The sequence below is a fragment of the Elephantulus edwardii genome, unplaced genomic scaffold (assembly GCF_000299155.1).
Source record: "Elephantulus edwardii isolate Elephantulus edwardi_28Jun2011 unplaced genomic scaffold, EleEdw1.0 scaffold00077, whole genome shotgun sequence".
Lineage (NCBI taxonomy): Eukaryota > Metazoa > Chordata > Mammalia > Macroscelidea > Macroscelididae > Elephantulus > Elephantulus edwardii.
In genome coordinates, this window is record NW_006399827.1 from 663,195 (window position 1) to 677,611 (window position 14,417).

Genomic DNA, 14,417 nt, shown 5'->3' on the forward strand with positions numbered 1-14,417 from the left:
GAGCAAAGCCCACGTGCTTGCTACAAAGCAGGTGCTTGTTGTACATCTGCTGAATTAATGAAGTACTCAGCCTGCATCATCGTTTAATGCGCAAGGTGAGAGTGTATCCCTACTCCACAGGTGGTAAGGTAATACTGAGGCTTCCCTAAGAGACCTGGCTAAGAACAACATGACTTAGCACATTGTGACCTGCTCCTAAGGATGGATAATAGCTTTTATTTCTTTTGTTCTTGTCAGGCACTTTTTTTCATTTATGTTAATCCGTAGAGGAACCCAGGGTGGTAAGTACTGTTATCCCTACTTTACAGATGAGGAAATTGAGGCTTAGCAAGATTGTCTGCCCAAGTGCACATAACTGTTAAGGATCAAACTAGAAGAGGGCCAATTTCTTTTTAACTGGGGTATTCTTGGGGGCACACTGTTTCACTGCAATGCGTTTTCATTTTGGGTTTTCACTTGATAACTTCCCCATCCGTAATGCATGCTGGATGGCTGCCTTAAAATAAAGAGCTGCCTTGCCAGTTCAATGCCTCTGTTCTTGTTTACCAGTGGCTCTCGGTGCTTTAATTATTCAGAACTAACAGAGGGGAAAAAACCCAACGGAGATAGGCCTGATACCTAAACGGTGAGCTCACACCACGTGAAGGCCAAATGACACCAACATGCATCGTTAGAAGGGAAGATTTTCAGGGGTTCAAATCAAGAAAGTACAGGGAGAGGTGAATGGTTCACCAGGGACACTCCAGTACAGCATGCCCTGGCTGGAAAGCCTAATTGAAACACACTCGTTCCTGGTGGGAGGTGTGCCTTAGACACAGAAAAGGGGCTGGAAGTAGGTATTGTTCATTTACATTTATACAGATGCTGACACTTTGTATTTAACTTGTTGATTTGCTTTTGGCTTCAGTCACATAAAAGCCACAAGCACACAAATACACTAGTATACCCTGGATTTACAGGTTTTATACAGTTTTATTATTATAAAACTAGTTTGTCATGTATAGGTATCACTGGCAATTTTCTTTTCCCTTCAAAAGGACTGCACAGTCAGGCTTGGGAAACAGTAATCACCCTTTTCCTTGGGGAAAAGTCACTAGCCATGGACATCGTTTTCTCTGAATGGGAAGGAGCCCTCTCTCCGGAGAAGAGAGTAGGAATACTCCCAGACTATGTGCAGGGCAAAGAGAGGCAACCCCTTCTTTCTGACCCAGATCTTCCCCACTGGCGGGTGGAAAGGGGCTGTTTGCTCCCAGGCTAAGAGGGTTTTTCTTGCAGAAGATAAGTAGTTCTCACCTTTAATCAGGAAGGCAAAAGCATGGTGGATCTAAAAAATGAGGGCTTTGAACATCACCCAAGAGCTTTGCGTCCTCTTGTAAGGAAAATTAGTGCATTTTTCTGTGGTGGACTAGATAGCTGGGTGTTGTCATATAGAAATATGACTTTCTTACTGTCTTTTTTGGAGATTAAGTATGGTTTTAGGAGCTGTGTATAGATGCCAGACTGATGTACTGTGATGTTCAGTTTAACATGTCAACTTGCCCAGGCTCTAGACCCAGTTATTCAATCAAACATTAATCTAGGTGTTTAAACGTTTTCCTATAGATGTGATTACTGTTTGCAATCTGCTAGCTTTGTGTAAAGGAAATGACCAGTCAGTTTAAAGACTAACGAAACAAAGCTAATGTTTACCTGAAGGGAGAACTCCACCTGTGGGGGGCAGTATCGTCAGCTCCAGTCCCAGAGCGTCCAATTGGCCTTCCTGACAGCTTGCCTGACAGATTTTGGACTTGCCCATCCAGGAGCATCTGGTGGATCGAAACCACACGCCTTTGAGATTGCAGTGCGGTTTCTTACTATTAAGCCACAAGAACTCCTGACAGGGAAACACGGGTGAAAGGAAGAATTTTTCTTTTTTGGACCTGTGAAACATTTACCCATGTGAACGTATCAACTGCAAATAGGTACAGGGTACCGCAGAGCACAGCAGTGGATTCCGCCACTGGTGATGAATGTGTGTCCTAGCCCCATCAATCCAGGATTCAGTCTTGGCCTGGAAGCCAGAAGACCAAGGTTTTGAATTCCAGCCCATCTATGTGATGTTTATGAAATCTATTTGTTTCTTAGCCTCCTTTTCTAGTGTAAGATTGTTGTTTTGTGCACCATTGAGTCAGAAACTATCCATACCTAAAAAAAAATAAAATTAAAAAAAAGAAACTATCCATACCTGACCCTCCAACAGGTTTTCAGAGACAGTAAATCACATGGAAGGAAATTGCCCATTTCCCACAGAGCCCTGATGGATTCAAACCACTTGCCTTTGGAGTTGACAGTGCAACTCCTTACCACTAGGCCACAAGATTGTGGTTAGGTGCCGTCAACTCATAGCGACTCTATGAACAACAGATTTGAACCCTGTTCTATCCTGTGCCATCCTCACAATCTCAGACACACTCAAGTTCATTGCTGCAGTCACTATGTCAATCCACCTGGTTGAGGGTCTTCCTCTCCTTCACTGGCAATCTATAATCTGACCCAGTGCCTATTTAAAGTTTTAACAGTAAAGGATAAATACTACATAAGACCACTACTGTGAAAATAGGTTAACTGAGGATTGGGAGTAGGGGTGGGGAAAGAGACAGAATGTACAATGAACAATATATATAAGGACTTGGACAAGAGAGGATCGACTTGGTAAGAATCAAGATAGGGACAATAAACTATCATAATTAGCAAATAGGTACAAGATATGCGTAATTGCTCAAACAGGGAGAAGTCATGGGGAAGAAAGGAAATGAAATCACTAGGCCAGCAGAGCTTAATGGTCGGGTGGGGGTGAAGGAATAGGCAAGGTGATACAACGGGCTGATATAAGTCTAGATCAATCGCTGTTGTTTAAAGTCCAGTCAGAAGTGGCCCATAGTTGACACAAAGGTTACATATATTGCATGATTCTACTTCTGTGAAATGTTTGTAATAGGCAAATTCAGAGAGACAGAAATTGTTTTTAGGAGTAGGAGAAAGAGGAAAGAATTAACTGCAAACTGGTGCGGGGTACCCCAGAGCACAGCAGTGGATTCAGCAGCTGATGATACATTTGTGTCCCATTCTTGGTTTACTCCTCCGGACTGTCACCGGGATCCAGAGGATGTACAGGATAGGGCAAGGGTCACCATGAGTCTAGCTGACTTGTTCTTAACAATATGAATGCAGCTGGGCAAGGCAGAAGAAGATGTGATGGGCTATTTTGTTCTTGAATTCTTTGTTCTTTCCCCAAATGTTGTCATTTACTCAGAATTTTCCAACCTTTCCTTCTCCTTCAGCATCCTAACTTTTTCCATTTCAAAGAACTTTTACACTCACAATGTCATGTAGCTTCAGGGAAGGTATTATCCTTATTTTACAGATGAAGAAATTTAAACTCAAGTAAGGTCAAGTGACTTGCTCAAGTTCATGTCATTGTTGTGAGGGTTGATGAGTCCACTATTCACAATGACCCTATGAACAGATCAGAACTTCATCCTATCCTGCACCATTCTCACAATTCCCTCATGTTCAAGCCCACTGTTGCAGTCACTGTATCGGTCTATCCTGTTGAGGGGCTTCCTGTCTTTCACTAACCCTCTACTTTTCCAAGCATAATATCCAGTTGGTAAATGACAGGGCTGGGACTCAACCTCAAGTCTTCAGATTCTAGATTCTGTGTTCTTCCCACATCACCAGTCTGACTTCTCTCTAGTCCTCTGCAGAAGCTTCACCACAAAATGACACGCCTTTATCAAAGGCTGGCAAAGGCAGGGAGGGAAAGCTAGAGGGACCTGGCAGTCTGCTGGTTCTTTTCTTATAAGCCTCTGTATATTAACACAGGAGCACTCTGTGGGTAAGAGTGTGTGTGTGACTAGAACCATATCTACCACAAAGATAACACAAATAGGTACAACTGATTTGTTTGGAAGCAGTGAACAAAACGGAAAAATGCCCATGCATTTTCCAAATCACTGCTTACCAGGGTGATGAGAAAGCTGGGCCTTTAGCTCAGAGGAAGCCTAAGAGGTGAGAACTCCAGGAGTCTGCTCCTTTCTAAATCTAGAAGGTTCATTATGAACCCCACTGTGAGGTCCAAGAAGAGGCAACTCCTCCATCTTTATTAGAGGAAAGGAGCAGTGGAAGAGGAAAAAGTCTCTTTGCTGTGGCTAAACAGAAGCCTCAGGATAGAAAACATCAGAAATCCACTCAACAACTCAAGAGTGGGGCCCTAGCCTTAGTGTCGGTGAGACTACAGCTCACAAATCCAGCTAAGCTTCTGAGTTCACTGGCCTCAGAAACAGAGCACGGGCTTTGACAAATTGCTAACCCTGATTCAGTCAGCTTCCCCAAAAATGGTGCTAATGGCTACCTCCAGCTCACAGGGGTGCTTTTAGGTTTTAGCAGCATAAACAAACAGAATATTGAGCAATAATAAACAAAACACTGTATGAAAACAGCATTTTGTTCTTCCGTATCGAGCAAGCAGGACTAGGTGTGAACACACTTGGCGAATTTCCCACACTTGCTCCTTTCCAGGCAGCCAGAAACACGTCCGGCTGGGCCAGCAAGTGGGAGTCAAAGCAAAGCAGAAGCCTCTTCAGGGAAGGCCAGGCTGCTCTGGGCAGAGGTTGCCTGTGCTTGTTCTTTTTTTAAAAAATTCTCATTTGACCAATGCTCATATTTTGTTCTGTTCGGACTCAGTGAACAAAATAGAATGTGCCTCTGCCCTCAGGAAGTTTACATTCTAGTTGTGGAGACCCAAAGATAAATAAAACAAGTATGTCAAGAGCTGTTATGCAGGATTACACGGCGCAGGTTGATAATGCTGGGGAAGAGGTGCTTCTCCATACAGTGTGTCAGGAGAACCTTCTAACAGAGTTGTTTAAACAAATACTTGAATCTTTGGGGAACAGCTACACCTTAATTCCAGAAAAAAAACACAAGTTCAGGGGACACAGTTACAGAAGCAGTCCTCCCATACTGGTTATTCTCATCAGCTCCCCTTTGCCAGAAACAAAACACGAGTTCAGGGGACACAGTTACAGAAGTAGTCCTCCCATACTGGTTATTCTCATCAGCTCCCCTTTGATCCGTCTTCACTCTTCTCTGTCCCGCTGTTCGCTGGAGGGTCTCGCACCTTCAGACTTGGCGCAGCCCTGCCATCTGCCTCTTGGTTGGGGGTTCAGCAAAAAGGAAGCCCCAGAAGATGGAAGCACAGGTTGAAAGGTAAGGACACCGCTCCCGCCCATCCCTCTCAGCCTGGCTGTGGTTCTAGTAGTGGCTGCCATTCCGTCACAACACCCCTCTGCCTTCTACAGCCCATTTCCCACCTCATCCAATGAAGGGAGTCATCATGGGTCCCTCAGTCACAAGCCAAGCACTGCACAAAACCACGGCAGAGGCAGGTGGAAACTGGTAGCCAGATCACGGGCTTGGTTTTTCTGTAACGAGTCCTCTTACCTCTGCCCCTTGTGGCCTGGATTAAGGCCTATCCTACAGGATTAGTCTACCTGGTGAGTGTCATGTACTTTACCCGTGCAGGAATGTGCTGTCCATAAATGCCACCTGGATTGCCTCTACCATCACGTCAAATTTTAATCCTAGAAACATTCATCACATGTGAAATATGACCTCACTCCTGGCCCCAAGGCTCCAGCTGAGTCAAAATACACCAATAGAGACAGGCACTTGATCGTATTCCCCAAGGACCTCACTGCCTCAGAAAGTAGTTTTTCACTTCCTGAAGAAACTGTTACCTACTGTACTTTCAAAACTCAATTGCTGCTTTATTTCCTTGACAGTAGAGACTATTAGGAAAAGGCTTACCAGCGTGTATGCACCTGCCCTACTAGAACATACATGCTAAGGACACAGAATTTGCTTGTCTGTTCCCATGTGATCAGCATCCTAAGCTCAAGTACATAAATGTTCCTGAATGAAGAGGTGGTAACAGAAATGAAGACGACTTCTAATACTTTCATGAAGATTGGGGCCACAAGTCCAGATACAAATGGCTTAGAGCCAGAGGTGGGCAGATATGCTCAGAAATCTCATCACTACAGGTGTGCAGGGGGCAGGGCCAAGTGGGACAACCCAGAGGAGTCCAAGAATCATTCAAGTGCCACCAAAAGGGGCCCCCACCTTCCTAAAGACCCCCACCACCACCAGCCCAGCTTTTCCATTGCAGTGACTGTAACAGGATTTAGCTAGTAGTCTCAGGGTTCACGGAAACCTAGAAGGGGGAAGGGGTTATTGACCAAAGATTCTAAAAAAGTCAAGCTTCTCCAGGCCCAGGAAGGAAACTGGGAAGAAAATATCTAATATACTAATGACCCAAAATGTGGCTCATCTGGCCATCCCCACTACGGTTACGATTTCTTCCCTACTTCAAGAGCTCAAGCCTGGGCCCTACAACTAAATCCCAATTCAGACCAATCCGTTTCTCCCCACTTCCTTTTCTCTCTTCAACCCCTATTCTACTCCACCCTAAGTTCCCTCCACCCCCTTTATCCCTGAAAGAAACCCAAACAGCTCACAAGTGCATCAATCAACCTTTAATGTCCAAAAGAGGCGTGGATGCAGAGCATAGGAGATGTGGCGGGGTCTCAGCCCCTGCTCCAGAAATGAGGGAGAGATGAACACAAACCAGACACTTCCAAGTGGCCACACAAGTCTGGGAGGGAAGGGGGAAACACAGATTTGGACATTCATAAAAAAATAAAGTAAAGCAAAATCTGAAAACAAGCAATCTGCCTTAGACAGTACCTGCTGCCAGGTGTGATACAAAGAACTCAGCCACAGCCCAAGTCCCCACCCTCCCCTGACAGCATTGAAAAGAAATGTCAGCACACACTAAAGGCTGGGGGTAGGGAGGACTCTCGCCTTCCATCTGCCCCAACATGGACTTTTTAAAAAATGAGCTTATCACCGATCCTCCACAGTGTCAATGCTACCCAGAGTTTTGAACGTGATTCATGAGAATCAGTGGCTCACCCCAGCCCTGTTTCATCAGACGAGATTTTCCCAGTATTCACCTTGGCCTCTCTCAGTTGAGGCCCTGCTCTACTTTCAGATACCTGACTTTATCACTGTTAAGACTGACCACCTCTTCAATTCCTCCAAAGTCCCTCTTAGTCCCTTCTCACGTCCATACCTTCCTCCTCCAAGAGGCTGCAAGTGCCCTTTCACGTTCCTTCTCCGCGGAGACCTACTCCAGCACAGACGGCTGCGCCTTCACAGGGAGCAGCCGGCCACAGGCAAACGAAGACTCGGGCCAGGTGGCAGAAGGGGCTGACACCTGTCAACCCCACAGCAGATACTTCTAAAAGTTTCTAAGCTAAAGGCCCACTTAGAACTGTTATCCCTACCTTTCCAAAGACTCTGCACTGTCCTGTCCTTCCCTCCCTTCTACCCTCAACCCACACACATGTACACACACACATACACACAAAACACACACAAAGGAGAATCAAGGGGGACACTGATTTGGTTTGATTGCTAAGATCTAACTAAAGAGCTATAGTCACCAGAAATTCTCTTGTCAGCCAACAAACAGGGGCTGCTCTAAGAGAACTCCAGAGGAATGAGAAAACCAAGGGCTAAGCAGAGAGCAGATGGGGGGGGAGAAGAGAGAATGAAAAGGAAAAAAACCAAGCGAATCCTACCCCCAACCTCCTCCTAGCATGAGCACTAGCAGGAAGAATAAAAGAAGGTAACCCACAAAGACACAGCCCTTACTTAGAAACTCCTGTGACAAAAGACAAGACAGATCTGCTCCCCACTCCCACATACTACAGACAAACACGTCTCGGGGCCCCTTAAACAATCCACCCCCCACCCCAACCCCTGCCCCGAGTCGTAGAATCACAGTTCAGTGGAATATTCTCCCTGGAACTAGAGCAATCCCCCCACCCTCCTTCCAACTCCTCTCTCCTTGCCAACTAACACTGTCCCCCTGAAGCTTCCTCGGCCCTCCCAAAGCAGCATCCACCACCAGAAGAGGCAGCTGTTGGTACAGTTCCACCTGTAGAGATCTATTTCTTTTCTTAGTCCTCCTAGTCTTAGGGGCTTAGTTGAGGGCATTTTATTTTGTAGAGGGAGAGAAAGAGAAAAGGGAGGGAAAGGGAGAGATTTCCTAGTGCAATACAACCAAAAATATTTTTTTTAAGTCTTGAAAATTAAAACATAAAGCAGCCTTCTTCCCCAGGCAACTAAACAGAAAGAAGTTTGGTTTTGTTTACTGCGACATACACATGAAATCGAGTATACAGTCCATGCAGTAGCACAGCCATTGGAGAGGACATCCCGATGCTGGCCCCTGTGCAAAACAGTCCCAGCAACGCCGCCTGCCTGCCATCGCTGCCGCCGCCGCCACTGACACCTTCACCTCGGCCACCTAGCCTGACTTGAAGAGGAGGATTGCAACTTGACCCAAGTAAAAATAGATGAAGTGCTTTGTCTCGTGTGTGACGTAGCTGCCAAAATTTCGGCCCACGATACAATGCCAGGTAGGGTTGTATTTCTTGTCAAATTCCTAAAAGAAAAACAAGAGAGGAAGAACAGGGTGATTTGGGCAGCTGGAGGATGACAAATCAGAAGATGAGTCTCTCCCTGCAAGTCCAGCATCATTTATGCGGTTTTCCCTCCACTCCCCACCCCCAGCCCATAGCCTGGGCTCCTAGGACCTCAGCAGCTCAGGTTCTCAGGCTGGCGAAGACAATCCTCTGCTCATTAATAATGTAACGCCACAAAGGTTCCATTATTTCTGTCCTCTGAGCCTCTAGCACTTTACATGCCATCATCTCTCTGCCTCCTCACTACCTAGATACCACCTCCTTTTACCTCCCACTAGTCCACTCGGTTTCTCAGAATTCAAGAAACCAGAATCAAGGACCACTGTAACGTCCTACAGCACTATAATAAATAGGAGCAAAACCCAGGACACTATAGAGTAACAAAGATCAAACATCAAGAATATTAGGATCAAGTTCTGCGTAAATGAATGCTAAAAGGCACTTTCACGTGGCAGGCACAGAACACAGACCACCAAACCCAGGTTCAGCACTGGCTCAAAACTTTTATGTAACACAGGAGAACAAGTTTCCCAGGTCTCATTCCTTCATGAGCAATATGATGGTTGAATCAGATAATCTAAAGATTCTCCGAACTGTGAGTCCGATTCTGGATTCCTCCCTTGGATGGGGCTGCAAGGAGCTGACACCCGTGGAAGCCCCACTTGACCCTGCAAATAGCAGGTCTCAGGACTGACTCCAGAGCTGCTGCTGCTGCTGCTGCTGCTACTGCTGCTTGTCATCCCATCCATCCGGACAGGAGAACAGAGTTCTGTAAAAACGAGAGACTGCTGACTCCAGGGTTCCCAAGACTGTAATCACCTCGGAGGAGACTGCCCATCTTTCTCCCACAGAGCTGCTGGCAGACGTGAATGCCAGAGCCATGAGCTTTGGGTTAGCAGTGCAAATTCCTAGGCACTAAGACAGCAGAACTTCTTTCTTGGGATACTGAGAATGTCAAGAATGTCCAAAGGGTCTCGGCGTGGAATCAAGGGTCCAGGTCTCACTTCCTTTACTCTGTGTTGCTGCTTCCTCACTATGTTAGCTACAATTATCAGGAATCAAATCTGTCACTTCACTCATCTATTAAAAAAAATAATTCCTATCCTATCATTTTCTTATTTGACGGCACATAAAAACAACAACATCATTTTCTTAATATAGGAAGGGGATGATACAGGACCCATTAGTACTTTATAAGAGAGATCCTTGCTCTTCACGTATTCTCATCATGCTGCTTTATTGTTCGTCTCATAGGTCAGTGCTTCTCTGCACCATGGTATAACACAGAATCTCTATGTCCACATGTACATGTGGTTTTTTTGTCAGTTGATTTAAAGAGTAAAATACAGATTTTATAACTGAAAGGACCATAGGACACACACACAATCTACAATGCATCAGAGCAGGGCAATCAATAAGGATACAGGAGAATTGAAGCTTTTGGGTTATAAGACTTGCTACTACTTTGTAAGATTTATCCTTCCTCTTCATTTTAAATAGTTCTGAAATTAACCATTTATATTTTATCCTGAAACTTTCCTACAGTCTTACCCTTCTCTGATGCCAAGTGCCAAGCAGTCATATAATTATGACTATACGCACACACACTAGCAGAACTCTTACAAAGGACTTCTAGGGTGAATGCTTTAACAAGTAAAAAATTTTCTACTTTGTAAGTTCCTATGGTTTTTTCTGCATAGAACAGGTATGTTTTAGGATGTCCCCAGTTCCATCTCTCCACAGAGCACATCTAAGCTGTCTACCCCTAGACACCAGTCAAAGCTCTCCCAACATACCTTCTTGATATAGGCAGCAATGTCCTTCTCTATGTTGTACTTCTCCATTGCCTGTGTGGCACAGTCAACAGCATCCTGTTGCATGTCCTCAGACATGTCTGCGTTCTTGATCACTGCCTTCCGGTCAGACATTGTGACACTGAAAAAGATCAAAGTACAGTTGACAGCTCATGGTTAGGACAATAAATACCAGCTGATGGGTATGAGGATCTTGATTGAAGGAGCATGAAAGACAAGTGCGACAGAGAAAAAAAAATACCCTCACAGAAATGAGGCCCCAGGAAAGGAAGCTTCTCAACTTTTAGCAGAGACAGTCTCCACACCCCTAAAAAATTCAGGACAGAAAAAAAATTCAGGACAGATAACAGAAAAGGAGGAGGAAGGGCATACTTTATCCTCAGTTTTCACCTGTATGGAGTTATCTTTCAGCTCTAAATTTATCTGTTGCTAACATTCTGAGAAGCACTTAGAGCCCAGATATTAAGACAGCACTTACTAGCTATGTCTTTGAGCAAGCTACTACTCTTCTTTGTTAAGTATTCCATGTTATCTATACAACGGGGATCACAAGACTGTCCTGAGGATAAATCAGGCAGTCCTAACACCTAAACACAATAAACTTTTATTAAATGGTCATTAAGACATTATTGTTATCACTGAGGAAACTTAACTCCTATAGGAACTGAAGGAAGGTGAATAGGAAGATGAATTCCTATAGGAATGAAGAGGCCAGGAACTACACGGACAATATAAGCACAGCATTTATACAGGAATAAGCAGGCCGAAGCTCTGGTCCTGACTTTGTGAACTCTGTGGTCTTAAGTCTTAGCCTTTCTGCATTTGATTAATTCCATTTTGGCAATGAGAATAGCCCCTTATCTTCCAAGGTCTTATAAGGATTAACTAAAGTTACATGAGAACACCTTTAAATAAGGATAGTCTATAAAAGTCAGGGAGCACTGGTAGCCTAGTGGGTAAGGAATAGTACTGCCAGTTCAAAGGCAAGCAGTCTGAATCCACCAGCTGCTTCATGAAACAAAGATGGGCAAAATACAGCGTGTGATAACCCGCTGGAGGGTCAGCTATCAATCAGCTCCCAAACAACGAGCAAATGATACAAGAGTCATTAAATTGTGTCCCACAGGATAGATTTAGGCCTCTGACTGTATTTATAGACAGTTTTTAAGGACCAAGCTATGCTCATTTATTTACATACTGAGTGGCAGAAAACAGTAGTTCCAAACCCTTATGATCTGGCCCCTTAGAGGGAAAACAAAGTTGCCAAATCCTGTTCTGGACAAACAAAAAGGGGGTAGGTAGATTCTAGGCCACCAATATGCACTGGTGGCAGAAGTGACAATAATTATGCCCCTAAGCAGTGGAGAAGCTGAGATGGCAGCCTCAAATCCAGAGTCAGTCACACATGCCGTCACCTCCTTTTCTCAGCTTTCCTGTCTCCTCACTAAATTCGCTCTTTAAAGCTCCATCTAGTTTTTGAGCCTTAGATTTTGGACCCAATTTTAGTGCTGATGTGTCATTTCCCCATGCTCATCCATAGATCACCAACTTCTTTTCCTCTCAAAAATTCAGCTTTCTCCAAAACAAAAAAAAAAACACCAAAAACCACAAACCCCAAAAAATGATAGGAGTGGAAAAACACAGCAATGGAGAATAACATTTTTAAAAGACACCAAGAGAGTGAAGAACGTTTTTTTCCTTTGAATAGCCAAGTTACATCCAGACCATGGCATTCATGCTATGGCTACCAGAATTCCGAGGCAGACGCTGCACAGTCCCTTCCTGGGACTCTGAAGATAGCTGGCTGAGACCTGCCTGTTAGTCTATAGCATGCAAGGTGTTTAGTAGGAGAAAGGATGAGTTGCAAAATCCCGCCCTCTCTTCTTGACTAAAACCCCCATCACATACAGCAGCCACAATTCCCTCGCCATATCTCACAAGAGAGTGCACAAAAGGTAGCCTTATCCTAACCCTACCAAGACAGGAAGCCTTGCTGCTCAAAAAGATCTCTGGTACCTCCAGGCCACCTTCATCTGTGTTCTCACTAGCCTGTGTGTCCAATGGAAGTGAAAGAAAAGTGGAACTCCTAACAGAATCACCAAATGCAAAGATAGGGCAGTTGTGCAGCCCTTGGCTGCACGCAAAGCACCTTCACTGGCACTGCCAACTGAAGCTAAGCTAGTCTCCTTTAGCAGACGCTGCCAAGAGCCAAAGGGCTAGAGGGCCAGAGCCCTGCCATCATGCTAGTAATCAATAGGGGTCTTTCTGACAAACCTGGGAGGAAAAATGCAAAACCCTGAGAGGAGGCCAGGAAGAAAGCAAGCTGGCTGTGAGCACCACCTGGTGCTGAGGAAAGGTCAGAAGAACCCGTCCAAGGCCTGACCAAATAAATGACCTTGGACAGAGCAGCATTTTCATTTTAAACAACAAATTAGATCAACGAGGTCACCTCAACGAGTTTAAGCAAAGGTCTAACAGCAGCTCAGATAGTCTGTTCCCACATTACAAGTCCTTTATATGTGAAAAGCCCTGGTGGTATGATGGTTAACTATCAAACGATTAGAAACCCACAGAGTCACACTCCATGGGAAACAGATGTGGCAGCCTGTCTCCTTAAAGACTTGAAGCCTCGTAAACCCTGTAAGGCAGGGTCACCATGTTAGAAAGGACTTGCGGGCAGTAAGTCTGGTTTGGGTTTTTATGTGAAGAAAGCTAGTGTCACCTGGCGCCCTATTCCAGGGCACTAACAATTATACGAGGGCACTATACACACAATATGGTTGGGGGTTGGGTCTGGCTACAGACAACAAAGTGAAAATGTGATTTTGGCATGGCTTCCCCAGCAAGCTCCACTGCCTCATCCCCAAGTCCAAAGGAGCAACTTTGTCACAATAATTAAAAGCCACCTTTTTCTCTGAGTGCCCGCAGTTACATAATGTTGGTCTTGTGACTACAATGCCACGATTCTTCACCCTTGGCCCCCAGGCGTCTGAGAGAGGCGCCCAGCCCTTGGCCACCCCTGTCCAAGGTGCCAGCAAGCAGAAGATAGGGAGGTGCCCAGCCTAGCTCCTCCCTCCTGGGAGAAAAGAAAAGGACCTGAGCCTCGAGATAGGAGGATGGCAGAGGGCCCCAGGCCAGCCGCCTCAGTCACGAGCCAGGGGCGCCTTTGAAAAACGAAAAGGGCACCCCAGGACAGCTCCCGGATTTTCTAAAAGAAAGGCTAAGCTTCAGATGACACGAGCAGCCCTTGACACACACCAATGCCGCTATCCTTCCCTTCCGATCTCCGAGGGCGCCAGTTCCCTCCCCAACGCCCGTCCTCCCGAACGCTGCGGTCCCCAAGACCAGCACCTGGGGCGCAGGACATGTGGTCATCCTTCTCCCCTCCACCCCCGCCGCCCCCAGGTCCACAGCCCTCCCCAAGCGGCCCGGGGCCTCGCCGGAGTGACGGGGCTTCCTCGCCGCAGGAAGGACGCCCCAGAGGGTGGCGCGGCGGCAGGAGGAGCCGCGTCACGCCCGAGCCCTCGCCACCCCCTCTCCCTCGGCCCCAAACGCCAGAGGCCTCCACGCAGCGCAGAGGGGCTCCCAGGGGGCCGGGGAGCTGCACCTCCGCAGCTCCCAGCCGCGCCCCGGGGGTCGTGAGGGCAGAAGTGGCGCAGCCCGGGCTGCGCCCGGAGAGAGACGAGCCGCCGGGGCCGTCGACGCCGAGGACGGCCGAGTCGGCGCTGCTCCAGGCCTCGGGCCCCGGGCTGGGCCGGGAGGTGCGGCGGGGAGGCCGCTGGGGCGCCGCGAGGGAGCCCCGGGCGCTTGAGGCCGCACGCGACAGCAGGGACCTCCGCCCCGGGGACGCCCCTGTCCACCGCTCACCTTCACGGAGGCGAGTCCGCAAGGGGCCCCGGGGGAGCAGCGATGGCCTCGGGCAGAGCGTGGGCAGGGGCGGTGTCCCCTGGGCTCCTCCTGCAGCAGCCGCCGCCGCCGCGGTCTCGGGCTCCCGCAGCCCCGGGCC

General features: G+C 46.9%; 1 protein-coding gene across 1 annotated transcript; it reads right to left on the reverse strand.

Annotated features, from left to right (window-relative positions):
• Window positions 1-8,245: 8,245 nt before the first annotated feature.
• On the reverse strand, window positions 8,246-14,417 carry DYNLL2 (dynein, light chain, LC8-type 2). The gene is made up of 3 exons (XM_006889250.1): window positions 14,279-14,417; window positions 10,394-10,532; window positions 8,246-8,557 (listed from the first exon to the last, which is right to left on the reverse strand). Exons 2-3 carry the CDS (start codon window positions 10,523-10,525, stop codon window positions 8,420-8,422), a joined length of 270 nt encoding a protein of 89 aa, XP_006889312.1. The 5' UTR covers window positions 10,526-10,532; window positions 14,279-14,417; the 3' UTR covers window positions 8,246-8,419.